We start from the raw sequence: 26,028 nt of genomic DNA on the forward strand, positions 1-26,028 counted from the left end.
TTGGGGAAAATTTTCCTCAATTTCTAGTGTCCCTCTGTTTTTCCCCTTTAGAGAGACTGCCAATAAATAACTACCATTAGATGTTTCATCTTTCAGAAGAAGAATAAAGCAGGGTCAAAAGTACCAAATAGTGGACTTTAATAAATTATAATATGTATATACACTTATTCACATGTGTTGGGCAACATGTTGTTGTTATTTTTTTATTAAAGTTCTTTTTGGTTGGATGCATGGTTCAGAGATGTTTTCACAGCCTTTCTCCGTACAACACAGGCAACAGACAGCTAAAAAATATGCACATTTGTTGAAACAATGCATAGTTAAGAAAGTCAACAGCACAGACAGGCAGTCCATTGACAGCAGAGTGTTGCAGTGCCGCAGAGGTTGTTTCTCCTGCTTCTCGACCTCGCTCGATTTCCGCAAAGCTGGAGGCGGAGAGGATGGAGAAGCCGGGGCAGACGAGGAATTTAGAAGCACTTCCTGTGGACAATGCTGGGGCCTGCCTCGTCGTACTCCTGCTTGGAGATCCACATCTGCTGGAAGGTGGACAGGGAAGCCAGGATGGAGCCACCGATCCAGACGGAGTACTTCCTCTCAGGGGGAGCAATGATCTGGGTGAAGGAGAAGGTGGCAAGAGATGCTCAGTAACAGGTAGGCACCAAACACTCAACTACATCATTTAAATTGAGGTGGGAACCAAAAGGGAACACCAGATTCCTAACGTATCTTCCATTTAATACACAGGAAGTCGTATGTTATTAATGTAAATTATGTGTAATTTCAAATGATAAAGATAATTCCAGTACTGTCTGTAAAAATGACCTAGACATTTCATTTTGTTTAACCCTTTCATGCACTACTTATGATAAAAAAAAAAAAAACCCTTAGAAGGCACTAATTTAACTCATTAACTGTCATTAACGGTACTAGATGTCCAATCCATATTGACTAGGAGTGGTGAATGAACATTCACTTGGTTTAAATCAGGGGTCGGCAACGCAAAATGTTGAAAGAGCCATGTTGGACCAAAAAAACAAATATGTCTAGAGCCGCAAAAAGTTAAAAGCCTTATTATGAAGGTAACACATACTTTATGTATCTGTATTAGCTATATTAGGCCTAGTATTAAAATGACATATTTTGCTCCAGGTACATAATTAAATGTTTATTTTCCCTGCAGTGCACCCTATAGAGAATGACGCACCACGTGCTGTTGTACGAAGCCGCATCAAGTTTAACTTCATTACATTATTAATGAATGAGAAGAATGTTTGCATCTTGTTTGTCCTCCTATCGAAACCATATTAAAAATATATATGTTTCCCTCCCCCTATCTTTTTCCATTTTCAAACATTTTTGAAAAAGCTCCAGGGAGCCACTAGGGCAGTGCTTAAGAGCCGCATGTGGCTCTAGAGCCGCGGTTTACTGACCACTGTTTTAAATGAATTGGACGTCTATCACCATCAATGGCAGGCAATGAGTTAAATACTATGAAAAAATGTAGTTTTTTTTTTAAATAACCAAAAATAGTCACTTGCCCTATAACGGGTTAAAGGTCTTAAGTGTCCCCAAAAAAAGAAAAAAAAAATTGCCAAAACGTCACTTGCTCTATTTGAAAAGTGACTATTATCCCTGAATCTTTTAAAATGTTGGATTGAAGTTTTATAATAAATGAAATGTTGTGAGAGAAAGCTTTATTTTTATTCTTATTGTATGATTTACCTTGATCTTCATGGTGCTGGGAGCCAGGGCGGTGATCTCCTTCTGCATACGGTCAGCAATACCAGGGTACATGGTGGTACCACCGGAGAGCACATTGTTGGCGTACAGGTCCTTACGGATGTCAATGTCGCACTTCATGATGCTGTTGTAGGCGGTCTCGTGGATACCGGCAGACTCCATACCTGTGCAGGTAAGGATGACAAGTGTTAGGGGGAGAGTCTATGACAAGGGCAAGGGGGAACCGTGTTTCTCAGACGTACCAATAAAGGAAGGCTGGAAGAGGGTCTCGGGGCAACGGAACCTCTCGTTACCGATGGTGATGACCTGACCGTCGGGGAGCTCGTAGCTCTTCTCCAGGGAGGAGGAAGAGGCGGCGGTGGCCATCTCGTTCTCGAAGTCCAGAGCCACGTAGCACAGCTTCTCCTTGATGTCACGCACGATCTCACGCTCGGCTGTCAAGAGAGAAAAGTTGCATTTTTAAAAATCATTTCGGAAAGCACCTATTATCAGGCTGTCCTATAGCGTCTCCTTGTGGGGCGTTTGATTTTTGTGGCATATCTACTCACCGGTGGTGACGAAAGAGTAACCACGCTCGGTCAGGATCTTCATCAGGTAGTCGGTCAGATCGCGACCAGCCAAGTCCAGACGCATGATGGCGTGGGGCAGGGCGTAACCCTCATAGACGGGGACGTTGTGGGTCACACCATCACCAGCATCCAGCACAATACCTGTAGGAGGCAAAAGATGCAACACTTGTTGACTGAAGAGTCGTCAACCAGCTTCTTAACTCTCTTTTAACTCATTGGCTACGAATAATTGCTGCCAATAACTGTCCTAGTCAAAATTGACTAGACATCTAACACTGTCGTTGGCAATAAAACACGAGAATTTACAGCCAACACTTCCAGTTTAGACTAATTGAACGTCTGCCACTGTCAATGGCAAATAAGTTAAATACTAATGAATGTAAAAAAAAAAAAAATAAATAAAAAAGATAATATGATAATAAAGGAACGTGTAATTGGGGTCATAACAAGAGTGTATTTCTGTTTTTTTTTTTTTTTTTTTGTAGAAATTTATTGTAATTAACTGTTTTTTTATTTATAATTTTATTTATACATGAAAATATACATTAATACATATGATAAAAATAAAATAATATATTAAATGTAATATAAGTAAGTGGAAATCACATTTTGGGTCACGTTTGAATTACAATAAATGACCCAAAATGTGACGTCTGCATATGCAAACGCCATGTTTTTTTTTAATGACTAATGTATTTGTCATTTGTCTCACCGGTGGTACGGCCGGAAGCGTAGAGGGACAGCACAGCCTGGATGGCCACATACATGGCGGGGACGTTGAAGGTCTCAAACATGATCTGAGTCATCTTCTCCCTGTTGGCCTTGGGGTTAAGGGGGGCCTCAGTGAGCAGGGTGGGGTGCTCCTCGGGGGCCACTCTCAGCTCGTTGTAGAAGGTGTGGTGCCAGATCTTCTCCATGTCGTCCCAGTTGGTGATGATGCCGTGCTCAATGGGGTACTTCAGGGTGAGGATACCTCTCTTGCTCTGGGCCTCGTCGCCGACGTAGGAATCCTTCTGACCCATACCGACCATGACACCCTGGAGAGGGGAGAAGAATGGATGATGACAACAGTCTGTATGGGGCAAGGACACCAAATTGCCAACTTGCTTTTGTTGGGTTATTTTCCTCACTGTGGTAATCGTTGCCAAATAACGACGCTGGTCACCTCACATGGGACTATTTTTATCTCAAAGAGGCAATACCACTCTGATGTAAAATTAAAAATGACATTATTTAAGACCCAGTTGGCCTCAGAATTTGTGAGCATTCAATCAATAAAAATATGTACATTAAAAAAATATATCTTACATATTTGTATTAAAAACATTTCCAATAAATTACACAAAATATCTTACATTAGTACACGTGAATTTAATGAGCCTGATTCTTTCATCTCTGATTGGCTGGGATAAGTCACGTGCTTCGTTTTCTCACTTTGAGGCGTCTACAGATTCCAATCAAGTTCTTTAATGAAAATTGCTACACGTTGCCAAACAACATTAACTAATTGTTGCTCGAGTTTCCACTTTTTTTTATATTCACAACTATTTTCCTTCGTGTTTGTGTCGTTTTGGTGGCCGCTAATGGTTTGGGTCGTGCTTACCTGGTGACGGGGGCGTCCCACGATGGAGGGGAACACAGCCCTGGGGGCATCGTCTCCGGCGAAGCCAGCCTTCACCAGGCCGGAGCCGTTGTCGCACACAAGGGCGGTAGTCTCATCGTCGTCACACATGTTGGCTTCTGTGGATGATAAAAAGATGATTCAGGTAAGTATTTACACGTAAAGACACTCTGGGGGTATGCGTATTAAGTATGTAATAACAGCCTGGAGTAATTTTCGGTGGCAATTTTGGTAAAATGATGCTGTATACAACAAAACAATTTTAGTGTCTGTAATATGCACGATGCACTTTAGACCTTAATATTGACTACATTCACATTAGCTACAACTTCTGTCCATGATGATACAGTATTGCAATGGTTTGACATTTTAAGGACGCAAATGGATTTTGTTGTCTGATTAGAACTGGTAGTCCAGATTAGATTTAAACCAATATTATACCTTATTTTTGGGGTTTTCACTATGAAAACAATATTATGAAAATTAATTTTGTTTTAAAAAAAAAATCACTAAAGACTTCCATTTGTTGGAGAGGTGTGGATAAAAAGCTAAAACTGAGCAAACTTCATTTTAATAGAAAGTATACTTTCCAGTGCCTGTTAACACTTGACCGCAGATTGCTAGTCAAACCAATATCTTATTGTTGGCTTATTATTAAAGAAAACAAACACTAGAAAGTTTATTTTAGAGGGGAATTATTGATACAGTAGCTAACTGGTGAAACACCATAAATGCTTGGTGAAATTTTACAGTATTATGTATTTGAACTTTAAATATACTACTTTAACTATCAATCCATGAGTACATGTTCTTTATGCAATCTCATATTGGTTCAATGCATTGAATCTTCTTTGAATACATTCAAAAGTTCAAGTAAAAATGTGTTTCTTCGGTCTCATGGTAATTACATTACTTTGACATCTTGCAATCATAAGTGTAATTATTATGAATTTTGTTGTAGCTTATAGTAACTCAGCTTGTCCCTTTGGGGGTCGTCAATCCAGTATGTAAATCAAAGAACTAAAGATTCAATTTCTTTTTCCCTTTCACTATTCTGTTTGTTCTTTCTATCCCAAACATGTCCCCAGTGTCGTGCCCCCAATCCCGGATGTGAGGCCCCTAGGAGTCCCAGTGTTAGCGTCTTACCTTAGGAGAGTGTCTGCGGCTCGGAGAGAATGACCCAACCAGTGCTGCTGCTGAACCAGCTACGGTCCTCCCTGCTGCCAGGTCGGTTTATATACACAACCTCCACCATTCACAAAGGTACCAACCCCGGCCCTCTGCCATATTTGGGTGCTGCCAGTGCCCGTAGGCTCAGGAGGGGGCTATCGGGGGAGGGGGGGCAGAGTGTGTGACGGCCATCCATCAGGTTTCAGGGGGCTCATGAGTGACAGCACGGCGCGCCCCCTGCTACAAAGAGGAGCGCCTGCCATATTTGGAACTGTCGCTTTGACCTCCTGGGGAGGCTCGCGGGCACTCCTCAGGGCCGTATAAGGAGCACACGGACCCCTGGGGGAGCTGTTGCTGGTGGTAGGGTGGGGCTTTCAGGGGGAGAAGCCAGTTGCTTCCAAGCAGGGTTAGAGACCTGCTGCTAGTAGGCCTCATGCAGCCTTAAAATGGGAAAATGCTGCCCTCATCTTAACACATTTAGGCCTCGGCCCAAATGTCTGGGAGGTCAGCCCATTGGGTTAAAAACAACCACCTTTGTGGTCATTGCAAGTCATTCATAAAAAATGATAGACATGTTTCAAATTGCACCTCTTTGCTTCCATTGACTGTGCATATCAATTAATGCATATTGGTCAGACTCAGAGCATGAATTGATTTGCTCCAGTGACTAATTGTTTATCCGTAATCAATTGATGTGCAAGTGCAATAATCCATAACAGTATGCCTTAATGGAAATGTGTTATCATTAACATGTTCAAATCTGCTATAATAGCCACTGGCGGCATTATCAAATCTGAGAGTAATTGAATAAACATGGAAGGGAACTTTATCTGTCTCCATCACAGGAGCAGTTAGATTAATTTTAACTCTACTGCACTCCACCTTGTGCGTGTGCATAAAGGAAGGCTGTAAAGGGAATACAGTGTGTACATGCAGAGCACACATATGTGTGTGTTGGCAGGTGTGAGTGCCCTATGAGGGGCCACAAGGAGTGGAAGAGGAGTGGCCAAGAAGGTTAAAATAAACTCCTGGGACTTGGGAAGGAAGGAGTGCGACCATAGACAGAAGTGAAATTGAACCAATCAGAATTTGGCTAGTAAAGGAGGGAAAAAAATATATTTAAAAAAATAAGTGATGCACGGCTTGTAGAGTTTACTCATACAATAGACCGATATAGAAAAGACAGCAACGATAAGCACTTGGTAATGGAACGGAAATAGTCATCAAATCTCAAATGTCATCAAATGTATGTTCGGAATTCAGTTAGAATAGTTAGCACAATAGCGTCTTAAGCCTGTGTGTAATAAAAGCACTAACATTTTCACCTTTCATGACCTTGCCATTATATAAGCAGCAAATTGATGCTTTAGTGGATTGTCTACACTGAGATGGATAATTTATAATGGTACTGAGACTTTGTATGGACACAGTTTATGAATTTCAACCGTCATTGGACATTTTAAAAAGTGTTTGTGTATGTGTGTAATCAACAATTCTTCAAAAAAGATTTTAAAGTTTAAAATGAGAACCTAAAGAAAATGGTAAGTCTCTTAGCTAATCAAACCACATAACTTGTCATATGAAAAACGACTAAACCTTATCACTGAATTCAGAATACCATAGATGGCTCGCGAAACTAGCTACAATGTCATACTAATTACAAACTTTTAAACTACTTCTATTTAAATTACTTTTCGGCCATCCTTATTTGTGCTTTACAAAGCTGCAAATATATTTGAAATCCAAATAGAAATGGCAAAGTATTTTTTTCTTATTTTGAGGTGCCTCCAGACAATAAAACTGTCCTAGGATGAGGCCCAAGTGTTTGGCTTTCAAAAGTTCATCCTTTTTTTGATTAAATAGACTGCCTACGTTCACTTTGCGTTTAGCAGCTGACAACCTGAAAACTTCAGATAGCACACTCAAACACAACGAAAGTATGTAAACCTTCCAGTGAAATTATCTGAGGGGAGAGTTGATATGTAAATGATTCCAAATTATCCCCAAAATATGAAGGAATGGCTCACCAATAATCACTGGCATGTATTCTTTATCCTCTGCAAAAAAAAAAACCCCAAAAAAAACAACTAATACAGAACTTTGTTTGCAACTGTCTCTTGTGTTTCATCAACAAATCTGTACTAGGTTTTATAAAACAAATACTTTACAATCTATTTAACTATCCTATTACTGTATGCTTATGTACAATACTGAGTGCTACTGTTCTTTTTAACATAAACATGAATTTTAGGGTGTGTGTTTTATTGGTTGAAAATTTTCATTCATTTCAATATGTAAACATGATTCGACAGAAGAGTGTTTTTAGCAGCAAATGTCAAAAAGGTAGCACACAAGCAGCTATGAAGGTAAAAATAAATGGTCAGTGGCCATTGGTGTATTCTCAACTAATATTCCAGGAAAAACGAGACCCGGAAGAGGGCATGGCAGTAGGCTGAAAAAATGCTCCAGGGATTTTTGGAAAGTAGGACGTGTGAAAATACGGAGACGCCTCCTCGGGTGCCCATTGAAAGTAGTGAGTGTGCATGAATGTACTCTGGGAGGGGGATAGCAAGGGACTGAGTTACTTTAATGCACTGATCGTGTGCCATTTTCGATGAGCGCGCCTGCAAAAGGCCCTAAAATGTAAATGGTCAGGCAGTTGTCGGTTCCGCCAGAGAGGGGAGGGAGAAGGTCAGAAGGGGCGAGGGGGAGGAGACACCAGGCGAGGGTGGAGGAACGCTGAGGAGGTGAAAGGGTGTGTGTGTGTGTAGCAGGTGTCTGGGAGAAGAAGTGTTGTGTGACAGTGGATATGTGACGATGCCAGCTGACGGACTTATTGGGTGTTTTTGTGAGGTTTGTTAGCCTGTAAACTCATGGGGAGAAAAAGAGAGTACAAGAGGAGACAAACAGTTGTTGTGGGTGCTGGAACTACACTCTATTTTGTAAGGATTTTTACTGTAGTTAGGATACCATGTGGGAGGAAAAATGTTCGTGGAACAAACTGCAAGCAGGATTATGCAACAAGAATTTTTTAATTAATCTTATATTTCTCCGAACATTTATCTCAACGTATGTTTATCTTTAGGTAGTTAAAATATTAAATGTTTTAGAGGCCAATAAAAAAAAATTCCTAAAAATGGATTATAATGGAAATGTTTATTTTTATGGACATAACAGTTTGCATGATTTTCTAATATTTTTTTTTTTCATAGAGAGGTTCTCTAGTTTGAAATGTGACAGTATGGGGTACTGTATGTTATCTGCATATATAATATAGGGAAAATTGAAAAACACCAATCACAGATCTTTTCTGATAAACCTAAAAACGTTCTTGCCGTCACTATCCCTCGCTGACTTTGAAAGTTGGACATACAGAATTAATTATTAATAAAGTGAAATCTGGGAATTTCTCATAGCACACAAATTTACCACAGCACTATGCATTGTGAATCACTGTCACATATCAAGATACAGAACCTTTCTATTAAAAAATCATACTTTATTTACGGTAATTTACTTCATTCCTGTACTAGTACCAATCTTTGTATTTAATGCGTTTCAATTTTTGAATGAAGCTATTGAAAAGGTTGTTCATGATATTCAAATTTGTTGTAACTATATATTTAGTCCACGGGCTATACTATTTTTTTATTGCATAAAACTCATGTCTAAAAGAACATATTATAGATTATATGTACTAGTACATTATATACAAAGGTTCAACTGCATAGAATTTGTATGATACAAATGCAGCAGTGCATGCCATTCAGATTGAGACCATTGGGGGCTTCCGGACATGTTATGGTTCACTACATCACAAACTTCAGTGACTTAAGTGTAGAACACATCCTGACCATGGGCACCCTGTAAACACTTTCTGAAAACAGCATTTGTGTGTATCAGGCTCATGTTGCCGCGAGAGCAAGTCCACCATCAGGTGACAAGCTGATGCACTGCACACACGCTCACACCAAAACTGGAAGAGCGCTGTTTAAAAATGAACACAAACATCAAATTTACACATATTCCACTTTATTTGTTTACACAAAACTATAATAATTTAGCAAATTATGATCAAGTGCAGCAGAGACCATTTAGAAACCCATGACACGTACATATGGAAATGGTACATTTATCAAAATACGTTTTGAAGCACCACAATTTTTCTACTGTTGGAAATTAATTTTAACTGAAGTTATTTCAAAGGATTAGATTTTTTTTGTATAACAATAGATCCGAGTAGATGTCTGACAACTACATAATGTAATATTAAATAAATATTTGTGTCTCTCACCTCTATATTTTCGATTTGTAGTTCTGTGGTTAAAAAAACATCGGAGAAAGTTTTGTAATTTAGAAAACAATTAAAAAATAATCTGACTCTACAGTACTGTACATAATCACACCAGTCCAAGTAAAGATTAAGCATGTGACATCTTTATATTAACATTTACATAAAATATTTGTTCCTTTATGAGCCTAAACACATGCCAACATGAGTGAAAAGTCACTAATATAATGTTTTTCATCAACTTAATGCTAAACAGTGTGCTACGTACCCTCTTGTGCAGTAGTCATGTGTGCATGTAAAGCAAAAATATTTAGTCAAGAAACTTATTAGCATGATTGTCATAGGCTGGGATACAGAAACTTTGGAAAAAAGCTGATTCAAAATGTACAATTATAGTTTCTTGAAGGGTAAACATGACTGAATTGTGATATGATTAAAAATGTTTCCTTTGTATTAGAGGTATTTTTGCAAAAAACCCTTAAATCTTCGAGGTAAAGTATGTATTTTATGATTCATTATATTAGAACCTCAATTTCCATACACCACTGAAAGTTGTATAATTTATGTGAAAATAATCCTCTAAAGATGCACAAAAACTAAGGTGAACAGAAATATCATGAACTAATAAACATGCTTGTAATGCACGTGACAATAATCACGAAACCAGAGATGGAAAGCATTGCAATGTCTATCAGTCATAACCAGACAGCATATTTGAAACACGCACCGGTTAAATGACAATCACAATGATCGTTGTCTTCAGTGTGTAAATATACGAATCGCTGTAGCAAAATAACTCAATTACATCTCAATACAAACACAGTTGGCACTTGTAATAATATAGAAATGTACTAGAGAAAAGCATGTTTCAGGGATCATATATGCTCATTTAAAAAAAATAATAGTGTTCTATATTTTAATATCATAGATATAGCTGCTTCATTTCACCTCTAACTCTAAAAAGGCTCTGTGTGAGCTTCAAGTTAATTCGTTTGCTAAAACAAGAAGAACAAATACACATGTAGCATTTCTTAGAATGTCTTAATAATAATGTCTTCTTTCTTTACTTCGGTTCTAAGAAATCAGTGTGCTGGCAGACGACAGCATTCCTCTGGTATTGAAAAAAGGTTATTTACACAGTGCATACACACATTTACATATATTGTAATATACCTGAATTATACATCCATGGCATCAGTGTTTTAAAACCACAAGCATCCCCAGTATTAGAAGTGTCTCTTAGCATTTTCTTAGGAAGGAATAACATTTTAAAGACAAAAGGTAAGGAAGTAAACTGTCAATTCTTCAGGTTCATTAGGCATAGTCCACCCAAGCGATTATCTCACCTGGTTTTCTCATTTGTCATCTATTCTCTGGGAATTAGCTCATTGCGCGTTTCTGCTCTTCCTGGAGAAAAGCTTGTTTCTCCATCAGTTTTCGAAAGAGTCCCTGTCTGTTTCCCAGCAACTCTGTATGTTGGCCGCATTCTGCGACACGATGCTGGTCCAGAACTGCGACAGCATTGGCGTTCTGGATGGTGGAAAGGCGGTGAGCGATAATGACGACCGTCCTCCCTGTCGGAGAGAAGAAAATAATGAAGGATGATGGTAGCCATTCTACTAAAGTGTCTCCGATACAAAAATATCATGACTTCATAAAAACATTATTACTAAAATGTGGATTTCATGGTAAAATGCCAACATATTGTTGAATTTATGAAAAAATACAAATGGGATTCACCTTCCATGAGTCGCTCCAAAGCCTCCTGCACCAAGAACTCATTCTCAGCATCCAGTGCGCTGAAAAAGAGAAGTTGCAGGGAATAAAATATTCCATTCTAGATAACTGTTTAGCAACTGAAATAATTTGTCAAAACATTCTGTCATACCTGGTGGCCTCATCCAAAAGCAGGATCCTAGGATTCTGATGACAGAAAAATTAGAAGTTGAATGAGCACTCGTTTTTATGTCAAGAGCAGCAACTGTGGAAGAAATTCATTGCTTCCAGTAAATGGCCCATTAGTCCCCCCCATACTTTTTCGTGTGAGTTAAAATTCTAGAAAAATTACATACAAGCTGCCCAAAGAAATCTCTAAGAGGTGAATGCTCATTCTTAAAACTTTGGGTGCTTTACTGACCTTTAGAAGTGCTCTCGCGATAGCTATTCTTTGCTTCTGACCACCTGCAACAAAAAATTAAGAATACTGTGATCCCTCGCTACTTCGCGCTTCAAACCTCGTGCCCTCAGTCCATCGTGGATATTTTTTTTCCAATTAAAAAAAAAAAAAAATACAGATGAGCTGTCCCGAGCCGATCGTGTAGTCTCCCTCTCCCTGCTCTTTGTTGGTCAGGCAGTGCACTGGAGTTGCTTATTAAAGGTAACGATGATTGACAGACGTTTGGGTTTAATCTAGCCAGAGACGCGAACTTCAGAGCGCCGCATTCGTCAATCATTTAACTTGTTAAACAGTTGCTGTAGCAACTCATTGTGTGTAAGTGAGCAGCTTGAGCGGATTTGAGTGGACTCACACAATGAAGCATTCAAAACTTGTTTAAAAATAATTCGGTAGGACAGTAACATGTTTAAAACTTATCATATTTATTACATTTGAAGTGCTTAAAAACGGTTTATTAAAATATATACATATATAATAAAAGTTATTTTTTTAAATTATACTTTGGGGGAAAAAAAGTGAAAAACATGTCATTTGTGTCTGTTAAATCCACTTTAGAGTGTTATTGTTATGTAATTACAAAAAATAGCCACTTGCCCTATAAAGGGTTACGGTTTTAACAATATTTTCCTCTTCCTATCTAGGAGACGTAATGGAAAATATTTGAGAAGCACTGCCTTAAAAGAACATTTCATAGACAGCCCAGTGAGTTTATAAGAGTTATTGGTCCACATGGTCACACTTGACGCTCACCTGAGAGCAGCACTCCTTTTTCCCCCACCACAGTGTCAAAGCCTTTAGGAAAAGCCTGGATGAAATCGTATGCGTTTGCAACTCGGGCTGCGTTGTAGATATCCTCTGTGGTCACGGCATCAGGGTCTGTAGCACCGTATGCTATGTTGTCTCTAACAGAGCAGGAGAACAGTACTGGTTCCTGAGAAATAAGAACTTGTGAGAAACTGCTTTCTCTCAAAGATGTGCTTTGTGAACTTTATTTCAACCTGGCTGACAGTTCCGATGTGACTTCTGAGCCAGTAGGGATTCAAGTCCCTGATGTCATGGCCGTCAACAGTGATGATGCCTGGAGGAGATGTCAAAACTGAGCCCAAACCCTCTTGATACAATTCAGTAGTAGAAGAGTACAACAAGCAAGCCTTACCTGAGTCGCAGTCATACAGCCTGAGCAACAGAGACACTAGAGTTGATTTTCCAGATCCGCTTGGTCCCACGACAGCCATGATTGTTCCGGCTGGCACCAGAAGATTGAGTTCATTGAAGATGGGGGCATCTTTACGCGTCGGGTAGGCAAAGGAGACGTCACGGAACTCCAAGCGGCCCTTTAGTTGCTCTGGAGGAAGAACTTGACCCTCTGTGGAGAATAATGATTTCATGAGTCAATGTTTAAGTTTTATATATCGTAACAACAGTGTCTCCTACTCAAGTGTGGGGCAACTCACCATTAAGAGGGAACTCAGGTTTTCTGTCCAGCAGCTCCCACAGTCTCGTTCCTGCGCCAAAGCCCTTCATCAGTTCTGAGTAGAAAGTACTCATACCTGCACATCACACAAAATGAAACATGAATACAGGCTAGAATAAGTGGAGCATCAATGAGCATGATGTAGTTGAGTAGAATGGTTGCTACCTGCAATACTGATGCCAACCCAGAAGGTGTACATAAGGAATGAGGAGAGTTCTCCCACAGTCATATGGTGGCTTGCCATTAGAAGGCCTCCTTTGTACAACACTGACAGAATCATGATGTTACCACTGAGACCAGTCTGCAACATATCACACACACCTATGGTTTGTTTGATATCTTTTAGAAGCTTCATTGTTGTGAGAAAAAACACATCGCAATTTTTTATTCGATGAACAATAAAACTGGACATATTGAGATAGTTTAGCTTAAGATATGTAAAATAATGGATCAGATGTGATCAAGCATGCAAAGATACAGTAAGATGCATTAGTTAGAGATGTGCAGTGAAAGACAATACTCTGGATGGTATTTATAAGATTTTTTCCCCCTAACTCTTGAAATTCTGATTAAACATTTATTCCTGGTGTTCATATTCACACGGAAATCTAATCCAATTCTGTGTTCTGTCCTTACGCCCCCTGGATTTTTTAAAAACACATGAACAACAAAGTTTTATTGTTGAAAATTAATCAAACTTTAAAGTTTGGAATGCTAAAATGTTTGAGAAGTGTAGCAAAACTCCACCCCTCAACCGGTGCAGCATTATGGTGCCGCAGGATTGAAAGTATCATTAATTGCTTCACTTGAGGTTCAAAGATCTATGACAATGAGTATAGAAAGGTAACATCACCACAGTTATTTCCTTTTATTAAGTAGTAGAATTGTGCTGATTAATCGTTTCAAGGTATAAAGTGGTATGAAAGTGTCAAGGTTTCAAAACAGCAAAAAAATTCCATCATACCAGCACTAAGGTAATAGCTATTTTTTATGTCCCAAAAATGCATGGAGAAATCCCTCGCTTGCAGCTGTAAGGCTCAACCCTCTGCCACCGCTTGTTGCTCAGCGTCAGTGAGTCAGCTGTGCTACACGATGGCTGGAGGAGGGGAAAACTCCATAACTTTTTTCCTCATCGAAGAAAACGAAATCGCAGGTATTGGAATACTTTGGCTTCAGAAATGTTACAGACGGCCGCAGCCTAGAGGAGGGCCAACTGACCATGTAAAACATGTTTGCAGAGGGTGGCTGTCAAGGAAGCAATACCTCCAATAATATTTTGCATTTATACAAAGTTAAGTTAGTGAACACTGTCATGAATGTTTCCCACCAGCTACGAGAGTTAACTCCCAACGTGTTTAGTGTGTCTAGCGGTGGTAAGACGTGGTGTTTTCCTCTCTCTGGCAACTGTATTGAGAGAGACAGTGTTTGTATAATGTAAACATGATACGAGTCCTACACACATTCTTTTTAGGGAAAATAATTCAATGTTTTGCTCTGATGGTAATAATGTCGAGCTGTGGCTGTGGGTTTAGGCTCACCTAAAGGACTGCATCTATTTTAATTTTATTTAGAATATTTTGTTATTTTTCAAATTTATTTAAACATTAATCATATGTTCCCAATTTGCTAATGTTTTGAAAGCTATCAACCCTGTTCAATGGAAAAAAGTTTATTTATTTATTTATTTAAACCCAGGTATCTCAAAGTAGCACATTTTAGAGTTGTAATTGCAATACCGTGAAAACGTGATATTTTGGCTTAAGGTTATCATACCGTCAGAATATCATACAGGCACATGCCTAAGTAGTAAAGGCTTTTTGTTTTGTCACAGGTGTGGGTGTGAAAGCAGACTTGTTATGTGGACAGTTAGCAATGGGCTGGTGACGTCCTACCATTTCAATCAATGACAGTGTCACAAACTTCGCGATTGAATTTTCCCACATTTGTTTCCATTTTTTTAAGGTGGTGGACTGTGAGATGTGAAATATGTGTCCTGGCTCAAAAAAGGTTTGTAAACATTTTTTTTCACTTTAAGGAAAGCCTGTATTCAGTACAGTGAGGTGATACTTCATGGTAACGTCATATGGTAGACATTTTATAATAGTGTAGATTAAAAGAAGATTTAACAATAGTGGGATTGCTTTCAATTTTCTTTCAAAGTCTTACCACTCCGAAGAAGGCGGCACGTAGCACAGCCTCTCTCCTGGCCAGTTTGAGGACTTGATCAGTCTTCTGTGTGTATGTGTTGACTTCAGAAAGTTCTTTACCAAAGGCTCGGACAGTCCGCATGTTGCTTATTCGTTCCTCTGCCAACTGTACACCAACAGAATTTTTAGGACTGATGCTAAAAAAATTGACTGAGCACAAATTCTAAAAGAGATAATTGGTTTGGTGTTGGGATATGTGGATGCAACCACTTTGGAGTCTTATTTTGTCACACTTCCTTGCAATGTTCTTAATTACCACATACTCAAACTCTTTCTCAATATATTTCGAAATGCTTGCTGACCCTCTTTAACCGACTGAGTTTGTATGGTGTACCTGTGTAGCTTGGGCCAATGCGTCCTGTGTACGCTTGGAGATGGAGCGAAGATATCGGCCGTAAACCACAGCCATTCCTGCCAAAGGGGGCACAATCAGGAGCATGAAGCTTGCCAGGCTGGGGGAGACGTAGAACTGCAGGAAGAAGGGAAAGGCAGAAAGCAGCGGATGATAAGTTTAGAGAAGAAATGGACGAGTATTGTTACCTGGTTTAATTCTACCTCCAAAGTCAACAGCCCCTAAGGTCTAAAGGTTTGGAGTTGGGGGAAAAAAAAATCTAGAAAAATGCGCCTCAAAAGTTGAGTTTCCCCTCATATTTTCTCTATTTTTTTTGATGCCACGACAAGAGGCTACCAAACCAATTGTATGAAAGATGTGCGAAGATAAACATTAGACCATAAGTTAATTTTATTAAAACGGGAAAGGGTTCGACTACTCAGTACGATAAGAGCAAATCTATTTGAAAACTGATATCAATAAATGAACGAATGAATTTTACCAAGATGCTAACACAAAGTTAAAAAAAAACTCATCAGTCAATGCACTAATGTACATACTTACTATGCCTTAACAAATCCCCTAAAAGGAGTATCTATCCCAACGTAAAATAGCCTTCTATAACATAAAAATGAGAATTCTTTAACTTCAAACCAGTGTTGTCTTCGTCAACGATGACTATAACGAAAATATTTCATTGACGAACAGTTTTTTTTAATGACATTGACCAGACAAAAACAAGCTAAAAACGTCTCTTGGGAGACTTAAACATAACGAAAACAATGGCAGTTTTCATCTGACGAGATGAAAATGCCCCAGTTTCCATCACATATTTACAATGTGTGATGTTTTATGTGTAGTTAGCCTGCATCGTAGCAGTGTCTGATTGTGTGACAAGTGACATGCTGCACCCCTCCACCCAACTCACCAGCGCTGTCTCCTCTCCAGGATTGCTTGTTTTGCAACACACAGTAAGATTTCTTTTCTTTTCTTGGCAAGAGAGAATATGCAATGTTGTTTTAGCCTATAAAGGTCTGTGCTGATTGATCATCACACACTAAATGTAACTCTTAGCGGTAGCATTGCATTCGTGTTAGCCTCAGGCTAGTGAAAGTAATGTACTGTTTTGCTGATTAGAGTGTATTATCACTAGGAAGTTGGTGTTGTTCTTTTGAACGCTACGATCTGTGCTCGCCTGTCAATGTTCATTCGAATTGTTGGAAACCTATATTTTTGGAATAAAAACTGGAATTTTAGAGATGAAAACATTTTGAGTGCGACTAAAACTAGACAAAATTAGTTTTAGAGTTTTTGTGAACACAAAATAAGACGAAGATAAACACATTTTAAAATAACTAAAATATGACAGACTAATAAGTATTTTCGTCCAAAAGACTTAGACTAAGAAGAAAATTTGAAGGGGCTGCCAAAAACAACACTGCTTCAAACGAAACGTTGTGCAAGACTTGGCACCATTCTTTGAGGTAATATAATGCAACCCAAGTAACCATGGCAATGAAAGTATGGAAACAAGAACCACAATGCAAACAAAGTGAAGCTACTAAGCCTATACTCTTTTCTTAGACTCAACTGCTCAATTTATCATAGACTGTTCTAAAAAGCATTTCTCAGCAAAATAATGTATCAATAAGAAAAATGTACCAGTAGTTAAAAATCACTAAACCTTCATTTGATTAAGGTTTTTTTTTTGTTTCAACAATAAAGGTGCGGTTGCCACTGTTCAGACCCATTTCCTTGCAATGGTGGAGAGTTACTTCAAACCAGTTTCCCAACAGATTCGAGTAGCAGGCAGAAAAAAAATAATGTACTTCCTTGTAGTGCACAAGAACAACAACTACTGTCACCACACTCTTGGTTGTATGCGACCATTTCATTGTTACACCAGAGAGACTTCCAGGAAGCATGTGACGTGTTTAGCAAAGAGCAGATCCTGATTTGCTTCCACGGTAATTAGATTGTGACCTTTGATTACATTAAGATCACAACAGAGCAACATCCACAACCAGTACAAAAATTGGACATGATTTTCTATTCAAGAGCCCTTGAAAGTGTGTTCACATTTTAGGGTGGTGGTGTATGTTCCATGGAAATTCAAAGAAATTATGATTTTATGGTCAGAAGAAAGCAGTTTCATTGGGATATTATATTTTATCAGTGGCCATTTTTCTGTTTTTATTCTTCTTAAATATAAAACCCTTGGTTATTATTGTGTCAGTTGAACTTCGGTTGGAATTAACAGACAGATGACATTAAAAATGGTCTAATATGGAGATTAATAAGACATTTAAAATATCAAATCGATAAAAGCTTTAACGCTTTGAAATAAAGGTCAGAATAAATACCATTGAATTTGGACTGCATTTGAAAGCATTTTAAATTTGACATGGAAAAGCCTGTTTAAAGTAGCTCCAGAGTTCATTTTTGAAGTCTTTTTAGCAAGTTCCCTTTGTAAAAGGGATCTGCTCTGAGTAGTTCACTATCACTCAAAAATCCTTTAATTTAAAAAGGTATAAATGAGCATCCACCAAAGGGATGAACTCACCATCATACTGACACCAGCAGCCGCCTGGGCCAAAGCTCTCAGGCCGTCGGACAGATTGTCTGTGATTGACCGGCCAACTACGGCTGTATCTGCTGAGAGGCGGTTGATCAGCTCGCCCGTCCTGTTCTTGTCGAAAAAGGCTACTTCTTGTCTAAGGATGGAGGAGAAGACAGAGGCGCGAAGGTTGCGGACAATCTGTTGGCCTGCGGGAAAACATCAAACAATATCAGTCAATTGTAGAAGTACCTCAACTTAACAATAAACGTGTTACCATTTGAGATCAAGGACAAAAACCTGACTTAGCTGCTTAGTTTAAAAGTATAACGTGAAACAAGAAGAGTAAACATATGAATCATTTTTGTACATTCATTCAATTAAGAATTTCACCTGAAATCTGCATGAGGTAGACTCTCGCGGCATTAGCTGCACCACCGCATAAGAACACACCAGTCAACACGAGACACAGCGACGTGAGGGAGGACACCATAGCTTCCGCATCTGTTCCAGCAGTATAAATTGTGTCGATCACTTTGCCCAGGAGGAACGGCGCCGACATAGTGACAGCGCTAGAGATGGTCAGGAAGCCAACAGCAGCTATGCGTGAAAAAGGACATTATCAACTGACACTTGTACTGCAAAATAACATTTCATCAGGATGTTTCAATGGAACCAAAGTTGAACATTATTTTAAAATGCATTTCTTGCAACACTACATATATTGACACATGGTGGTGCCAGCATTATGCTTTGTTTTTTCCAGCTTCAATTTGGGGACAATGTGGAAGGACTAATGAGGAGTTCCAAAGAATGATTACAATTCAACTTATGAAACTTTCAGCTATTTGTCTGAAAGTAAAAATATGTCAGAAAAAGAGCTTTTGGGGAGAATTTATCAGAACCACAGATAATGGCAGTGAGTAGTGTGTCCAAACCAAGGGCGTAGGTTTGGTCTCAACATAGGTAGAGAGTTAGAGACGATATGACAGCATAACTTGCATGTACACTTTTTGCTCAAAAGGGCTATTTCTCACAAATATGAACCCAATTAATTGATATGCTAAATAAGGGGTGCTTAGTATGTCGATCACGATCGACCAGTTGATCGCAACGCTAGTGTGGGTAGCTCGTGGAATCCAAAAATATAGTTTCCAGCAGAGTTCACTACATTTCTCACAGTTTAATTAACGTTAACAGTAGAAAACAAAAATTGAATGACACTTTTCTCTAAGCAGCTTTCTACTTGAGTTTTTCAGGTTAGCAAGTTCACAGTTTAATGTTATGCTAACTGTGATGCAGGTCGGACTTTCAGTAGCAAAATTAGTGGTGTGTTCCTAACTCCACAACAGTGGCGTCTTTTTAAATTACTTACACGAGCTTCTGCTGGTCGGAAAAAAATTCTAATATCCCTCTTCTTCGAAGAGGGCGGAGGAGGCGGCATGTTGTTGACATGTATTTCTCTCGGGGCTGTGTGAGCGTGTGTGTCGGGGGTGGGTGAAGTCATCAGCCAATCAAATGTACGTGTGTGTGTGTGTGTGTGGGGGGGGGGGGTATAAGGTTGCCTAAAAGTTGGTGGGGACAATTTGAGCATCCTAAAAGGTTGGTCGTGTTATGTCCCTACCCTCCGTATGCAAACCTATGCCCTTGGTGCACACTCATTTAACATGGGATTGAATAAGATGGGTTAAATCGTAACACAGCTATGTCCCTGTTATAAAATAGTGTGCACACCATTTCTGTAATTTATTTCATTTAATTTCCTCCCTGAAAAAATAGAGTCGTGTGGGTTTTAGCGGTAAAGAGAAAGTGTACTATAAATGACCATGGTTGCTCAAAGTATTTATACAAATCCCCAAATTCTTTCATCTCCGTTAAAATATTTTAACACAAATAAATGACACCACTTATGGGCACATCAATGTTGTTATGTTGCTTATACCCACGCACAGAATCACTGATACTTAAGTACAGGTACATGTGATTATGGGTTTTAATGACATGACAAAGAAGGGTGGGCAATTTATGATTCTGAAATTTGATTGGTTAAAAATGTACCATTGATAAAATGTCTGCACGTTCTCAGCTTCCACTTCCTGGAAATACTGGCTTTTATTTACGTTTTTCTTCACATTGCACATAAAAAAAATAAACAAGTCTTTTTTTTTTATTTGAATTTATTAAATTAGATTATTTTCTCTCCGCTGTGATAGGATTTTCTCTTTAAATCACATTAATGGTGCAAATAGTTTTTCACTTAGGTCTTGTTTCATTCTATTACTTCAAAAATTGAAACTTAATAGGGGTGAGTAGTCTTTTTATATGAACTTTATCGATCCCATACCTGATAGTTTCCATCTTTCCGGGTGAGCAAGTCTCAAAACTCTTTTAACGTCCTCCAGGGGCACATTGGTCGGTGTGTGGCCGCCTTCGGTGTCAGTCTGTCCCTTCAGTGATACCGGTGTGGAGGGCACCGAGGAGCTTCCAAAGGCAACGGGTGTACGAAATTGTGTCCGTGTTTTGCTTGAGCGGAGTGAAGCAATATCTCTCCGGGAGAGCGACGACAGGACTGATCGGAGAAGGAAGCCGGTCGGCGGGGAGGACGAGGTCCTCCACCCGGTCGGAGGAAATCTCCTCCGGGGGTCAGCAGAGACGGTGAAACACAATGTCCTGGACTGTGGCATTTTGTGAAAATGCAGTCCGTGCGTACATCTCGACATGCGGAATAAAAGTCGCATTGTCGTCAGGTTTTCACGACGATTAATCGGGAAACGATATCGTCCTCTAGGTGTGGGGGAGTTACAGGTGGATGAAATACGTCACACGTGCAGCAGTCTCACGTAAGCATAGCGAGCGTATGAGCGCGTTTTTACATTTTCCAGTTTTTAGGAACCGTTATAGTCCGTCTTTATCTGTTTTTGACAGCCGCTTCACGACGTTTATCTCTTATCGACGACAGGCGAACAACACCCCTCCTGTCCTGTCACTGTCATCTGCTGTGCCAGTATTTGTAGACAGTCGTGACAAACCGGGCCCTAGAGGCTTAAGGTTAATGTAAAGTAAAACAACAAACAAGGATATTCACGAGACAGAGGCGTTCAGTGAAGAAACAGGAAAGGTGACCTCGATTTGATGCACTCTTCTACAAGATTCCTTCAACAAGACAGGACATTCAATGGCTGCTCATGTATGCAAACTTTGTCAGGCAAAAGCAAACAATCACACGAATTACTTCGGTTTAGCACGGGAATTATTACGTTGACGATTTTTATAAATAGCTTCAGTACGTTACATTAAAAGAAATCACTTAATGTTTTTGTGTCGTCCAAAACAAAGCTCATATTATAGATTCAGATTTGACCTATGAGTGTATAAAATATCAGAAAAACGTAAAGATTATTTAAACAAAACGAACAGTGTAAAACAGTAAAATATTATTTAATCCATCTTCATAAAGATTTGTATCTGGAAAATCCAGATTATTTGATTTCAACCAACGTTTTTATCATTTGTTATCTATTGCTTTTGTCTAGTACGCTTGGGCGGAAGTTGAAAGGTCATAGAAATGTGAAAACAGCAGACACGTGTGAACGTAAAAAACGTAAGTTGATTAAATGATTGAATTGCTTATAATTACTGAAAAACAGCGACGTTATAGTGTATATTTTGCTTTTATTTCTCATAGACGAAAGTGGAACTTAGTTGTAGCCGAATTAGTGGTTAGCTTGTTGAGCAACATGATTAGCCGTCACTTACAAACTATTCTTGTTTTGAGATCCTCTAAACTTGGATTTAAAACTAGTACAAAAATACATTTGACCTGTCTAAAATGCAGTTTTAAGCATGCATCTTATGTGCCAGGCTTCGAAATCACCCGATACACCTGGTAAATGCATTAACAGTTGCACTAAATAGTGTGTCCAATAGGAGTGGGAACCTCTTGTTACCTCACGATACGATACGATTTGTGATACAAAGCTCACGACGAAGATGATCTGGCGATATGGCGATACAACGATTATCGATACATTGGTCAGGAAATCATTCTAGGATATTCTACAAACAACTAATGAACAGAGAAACAAGCTTCTGCTGCGAATAGGAATGAGTGTATTTCTATTAGACATCCAATCCATTTGAACTGGAAGGGTGGCAGCGAATGAACGACCTTCTTCAAATGGATTGAACGTCTATGGCCGTCATTGGCAGCCAGTGCCAGGCAATGAAGCAATTTGGGGCCATTTAAGGTCTTACCTGTTGATTTTCAGTTACTTCCTGTTGATTTGGGGCTATTTTATGGGTCACTTCCTGTTTATTTTGAGTTACAGAACAGGAAGTGACCTGGGAATCACCCAAATGATTAGGCAGTGACTCAAACTCAACAGGAAATGACCTGTAAATGAACAGCAAGTGACCTGTAAATGCCCCTGGTTTCGAATGAACGAACATTCCCAGTCTAAATGGATTTGGCGTCGAGGATCATCACTAGCTACGTTTACATGCTGACTTTTATTCATACCGATTCAAATCATTCCGAATGGAAATTTCACATCAGCTGTTTACATGTCACCTCATCTATTCCGATCCAGCGTTTACATGTGACTGCCTTTATTCCGAAAGGACGTTTGACAACTGCCGTCTGACATGCGCAGATTAATCAAAACAAAGCGTCACGTTGCAAAACATGGAGATCGATCGTCAGATCAGCTGCTGTTTTAACTTTTCGAGTGGAAACAAAACTTCAGAATGATACGCCGTTCATTCAAAAAGTTGTGTGGGTGCGCTGTGCGTGTGCTTGGAAGCCATGTTGCAAGTGACGTTACTTACGTCACCAAGTGACGGCACCACGTCAGTACGGAGCATGCGCAGAAAGAACGCAACCAGACACCATTTCGCTTCCCTGTTTACATGATATAATTTTACTTCTAATCGGTTTGGGAAAAGGAATATTCCACCCCTGTGAATCGGAATGAAATTCCATTCGGTTTGGGCCTGTTCATTCCGAATGAGGTGTTTATATGGAACACATTTATTCGGTTTGAACAAATATTCCGATTGTAATTGGAATATTTGGCTCCATGTAAACGTGGCAACTGACAGCCTTACAGTTACCTGAGACACCATCATGGTGGAAGATTTTGGTAGCAACTTGTTGGTTGCTGTTTTTTTCTTCCTCCTTCTTTTTTAAACATTGACACCTTTTTAAAACGATATCTCGATTCTTGGCAGGAGCATATTGATAACCTTTTGGGAAAGTATCACGATATATCACCATTTCGATATTTTGTCACACCCCTAGTGTCCAAACTGTTGACTGGAAATGACGAGAAATGTTCACACAAGTACACTGATTGAATGTGTAATGAAGATCTTTGTTTGTTATGTGTCATTCAATACACACTGTCAATGGGAATAAAGACGTCAAAAGAATGCTGACGTGCTCAAATGCCTGCCATTCTCCTCTTTAGGTTTGAAAAGCAGCAACCATGGCTGCCATCTACTCTGGCATCCATCTAAAGCTAAAGAGCCCTCAAACTCCATGGGAGGACAAGATAAAGCTAGCACGTTTTGCCTGGATCTCATCTCAGTGCTTACTTCCCAACAAGGAACAAGTATGTTTATTTTCTTTAGGAATGTGGTGCTGATGTTGTGAATCCATACATTTTTAGGAGATTGTGCTTGTTAATTGATTGATTCATTCATCAAATCATATTTTTCATTTTTGTAGGTCTTGTTAGATTGGTGCACATATGCTCTGACTGGCTGGTATAATAAAAAGGTTGAGTTCTCACAAACTGTGCTGGAGGAGCTGTGGAGTTGCCTTGACGCATTTCTACATAGTCAAAAGCTCCATGTTTCTCTCAAGCAGGGCAAGACGATCAGCTTGAGGCTCAACATGGCACAGGTGTGTGTGAGCACTCATTCATTACTAGCATGTTATTCTCATCTTTAGGTTGGCACATTTTTGGGTGAGCCTGTCACTATAATTACCATCCAACTTAAAAAGTGGCCAATGATAGTTTGTCCGATATACAGTGGGGCAAATAAGTATTTAGTCAACCACTGTGCAAGTTCTCCCACTTGAAAATATTTGAGAGGCCTGTAATTGTCAACATGGGTAAACCTCAACCACGAGAGACAGAATGTGGGGGGAAAAAAAACAGAAAATCACATTGTTTGATTTTTGAAGAATTTATTTGCAAATCATGGTGGAAAATAAGTATTTGGTCGATACCAAAAGTTCTTCTCAATACTTTGTTATGTACCCTTTGTTGGCAATAACTGAGGCCAAATGTTTTCTGTAACTCTTCACAAGCTTTTCACACACTGTTGTTGGTATTTTGGGCCATTCCTCCATGCACTCTCCTTTAGAGCAGTGATGTTTTGGGGCTGTCGTTGGGCAACACAGACTTTCAACTCCCTCCACAGATTTTCTATGGGGTTGAGATCTGGAGACTGGCTAGGCCACTCCAGGACCTTGAAATGCTTCTTACGAAGCCACTCCTTTGTTGCCCTGGCTGTGTGTTTGGGATCATTGTCATGCTGAAAGACCGAGCCACGTCTCATCTTCAATGCCCTTGCTGATGGAAGGAGATTTTCACTCAAAATCTCTCGATACATGGCCCCACTCATTCTTTCCTTTACACAGATCAGTCGTCCTGGTCCCTTTGCAGAAAAACAGCCCCAAAGCATGATGTTTCCACCCCCATGCTTCACAGTGGGTATGGTGTTCTTCGGATGCAATTCAGTATTCTTTCTCCTCCAAACACGAGAACCTGTGTTTCTACCAAAAAGTTCTATTTTGGTTTCATCTGACCATAACACATTCTCCCAGTCCTTTTCTGGATCATCCAAATGCTCTCTAGCGAACCGCAGACGGGCCTGGACGTGTACTGGCTTCAGCAGGGGAACACCTCTGGCAGTGCACGATTTGAGTCCCTGGCGGCGCATTGTGTTACTGATAGTAGCCTTTGTTACTGTGGTCCCAGCTCTCTGTAGGTCATTCACTAGGTCCCCCCGTGTGGTTCTGGGATTTTTGCTCACCGTTCTTGTTATCATTTTGACCCCACGGAGTGAGATCTTGCATGGAGCCCCAGATGGAGGGGGATTATCAGTGGTCTTGTATGTCTTCCATTTTCTAATAATTGCTCCTACAGTTGATTTCTTTACACCAAACAGTTTACCTATTGCAGATTCAGTCTTCCCAGCCTGGTGCAGGTCTACAATTTTGTCTCTGGCGTCCTTCGACAGCTCTTTGGTGTTGGGCATAGTGTAGTTTGGAGTGTGACTGACTGAGGTTGTGGACAGTTGTCTTTTATACCGATAATGAGTTAAAACAGGTGCCATTAATACAGGTAACGAGTGGAGCCTCGTTGTTTGTAGGTGACCAAATACTTATTTTCCACTCTAATTTGGAAATAAATTCTTTAAAAATCAAACAATGTGATTTTGTTTTTTTTCACATTCTGTCTCTCATGGTTGAGGTTTACCCATTTTGACATTTACAGGCCTCTCTAATCTTTTCAAGTAGGTGAACTTGCACAATTGGTGGTTGACTAAATACTTATTTGCCCCACTGTATACTTATCGTCCGATATATAAAATGGCCAATGTTTTGGGTTTACAGAGGGTGATAAGTTGCAGGTCTTTAACATTCATTTATTCTGTCTTGTTCCTGCGCCTTCTCAGTAAGCAAACTAGCTCTCTTCTGGAGGCAGGAATCATACTTGTGCCCACAGATGGTCTGGAGAATAATTGTGTATGATACTGGACATTTTGGCATCGAGCTTGTCCAAGTATGTGACTGCACTTAGCTAAGGCATACCATGCTTTTGAAGAAATATAGCAGCAGTCATGTAAATTTCAGTGTGTGATGGTGACCCCTAGTGAAC

General features: G+C 39.6%; 3 protein-coding genes across 8 annotated transcripts in view; 1 reads left to right on the forward strand and 2 right to left on the reverse strand.

Annotated features, from left to right (window-relative positions):
• Positions 1-167: 167 nt before the first annotated feature.
• LOC130913937 (actin, alpha skeletal muscle A) lies at positions 168-5,133 on the reverse strand. Its single transcript, XM_057832916.1, has 7 exons — positions 5,077-5,133; positions 3,913-4,049; positions 3,022-3,346; positions 2,289-2,450; positions 1,983-2,174; positions 1,723-1,904; positions 168-611 (listed from the first exon to the last, which is right to left on the reverse strand). Exons 2-7 carry the CDS (start codon positions 4,039-4,041, stop codon positions 468-470), a joined length of 1,134 nt encoding a protein of 377 aa, XP_057688899.1. The 5' UTR covers positions 4,042-4,049; positions 5,077-5,133; the 3' UTR covers positions 168-467.
• Positions 5,134-9,131: 3,998 nt separating this feature from the next.
• abcb10 (ATP-binding cassette, sub-family B (MDR/TAP), member 10) lies at positions 9,132-21,347 on the reverse strand. 4 transcript variants are annotated; one of them, XR_009063431.1, is made up of 16 exons: positions 20,481-21,347; positions 18,530-18,736; positions 18,143-18,345; positions 15,583-15,717; positions 15,208-15,354; positions 13,207-13,342; positions 13,022-13,117; positions 12,724-12,933; positions 12,566-12,645; positions 12,318-12,498; positions 11,529-11,572; positions 11,280-11,314; positions 11,132-11,190; positions 10,738-10,965; positions 10,565-10,640; positions 9,132-10,502 (listed from the first exon to the last, which is right to left on the reverse strand). XR_009063431.1 is itself a non-coding variant. In XM_057838324.1 (15 exons), exons 1-14 carry the CDS (start codon positions 20,872-20,874, stop codon positions 10,772-10,774), a joined length of 2,121 nt encoding a protein of 706 aa, XP_057694307.1. In that variant the 5' UTR covers positions 20,875-21,347; the 3' UTR covers positions 9,132-10,640; positions 10,738-10,771. The 4 variants fall into 4 exon arrangements, 2 of the variants coding, with proteins under 2 accessions (XP_057694307.1, XP_057694296.1); XR_009063430.1 differs by having other exon boundaries at positions 10,565-10,965; XM_057838324.1 differs by having other exon boundaries at positions 9,132-10,640.
• A 316-nt stretch (positions 21,348-21,663) lies between these two features.
• Positions 21,664-26,028, forward strand: part of urb2 (URB2 ribosome biogenesis homolog) — a 30,694-nt gene continuing 26,329 nt past the window's right edge. For all 3 annotated transcript variants that reach the window (XR_009065661.1, XR_009065667.1, XM_057851321.1), the window contains exons 1-3: positions 21,664-21,737; positions 23,605-23,748; positions 23,865-24,041. Coding sequence is in view for 1 of the 3 variants with exons in the window: in XM_057851321.1 (XP_057707304.1) it covers positions 23,623-23,748; positions 23,865-24,041 (303 nt within the window). In the remaining 2 variants the exon portion in view is untranslated. The remainder of the gene's footprint in view (positions 21,738-23,604; positions 23,749-23,864; positions 24,042-26,028) is intronic.

Source organism: Corythoichthys intestinalis, chromosome 1 (genome assembly GCF_030265065.1).
Source record: "Corythoichthys intestinalis isolate RoL2023-P3 chromosome 1, ASM3026506v1, whole genome shotgun sequence".
Taxonomy (NCBI): Eukaryota; Metazoa; Chordata; class Actinopteri; order Syngnathiformes; family Syngnathidae; genus Corythoichthys; species Corythoichthys intestinalis.

Bases quoted from the DNA above. Each gene is read 5' to 3' on its own strand.
- LOC130913937 (XM_057832916.1), bottom strand. From the start codon at position 4,041: ATGTGTGACGACGATGAGACTACCGCCCTTGTGTGCGACAACGGCTCC. The intron at 3,347-3,912 runs GTAAGCACGACC...TCCCCTCTCCAG, and splicing joins TGGGACGCCCCCGTCACCAG to GGTGTCATGGTCGGTATGGG. The intron at 2,451-3,021 runs GTGAGACAAATG...TGCCTCCTACAG, and splicing joins CGCTTCCGGCCGTACCACCG to GTATTGTGCTGGATGCTGGT.
- abcb10 (XM_057838324.1), bottom strand. From the start codon at position 20,874: ATGCGACTTTTATTCCGCATGTCGAGATGTACGCACGGACTGCATTTT. The intron at 15,355-15,582 runs GTACACCATACA...GTTGGTGTACAG, and splicing joins CATTGGCCCAAGCTACACAG to TTGGCAGAGGAACGAATAAG. The intron at 13,118-13,206 runs GTAGCAACCATT...TGTGATGTGCAG, and splicing joins GGTTGGCATCAGTATTGCAG to GTATGAGTACTTTCTACTCA.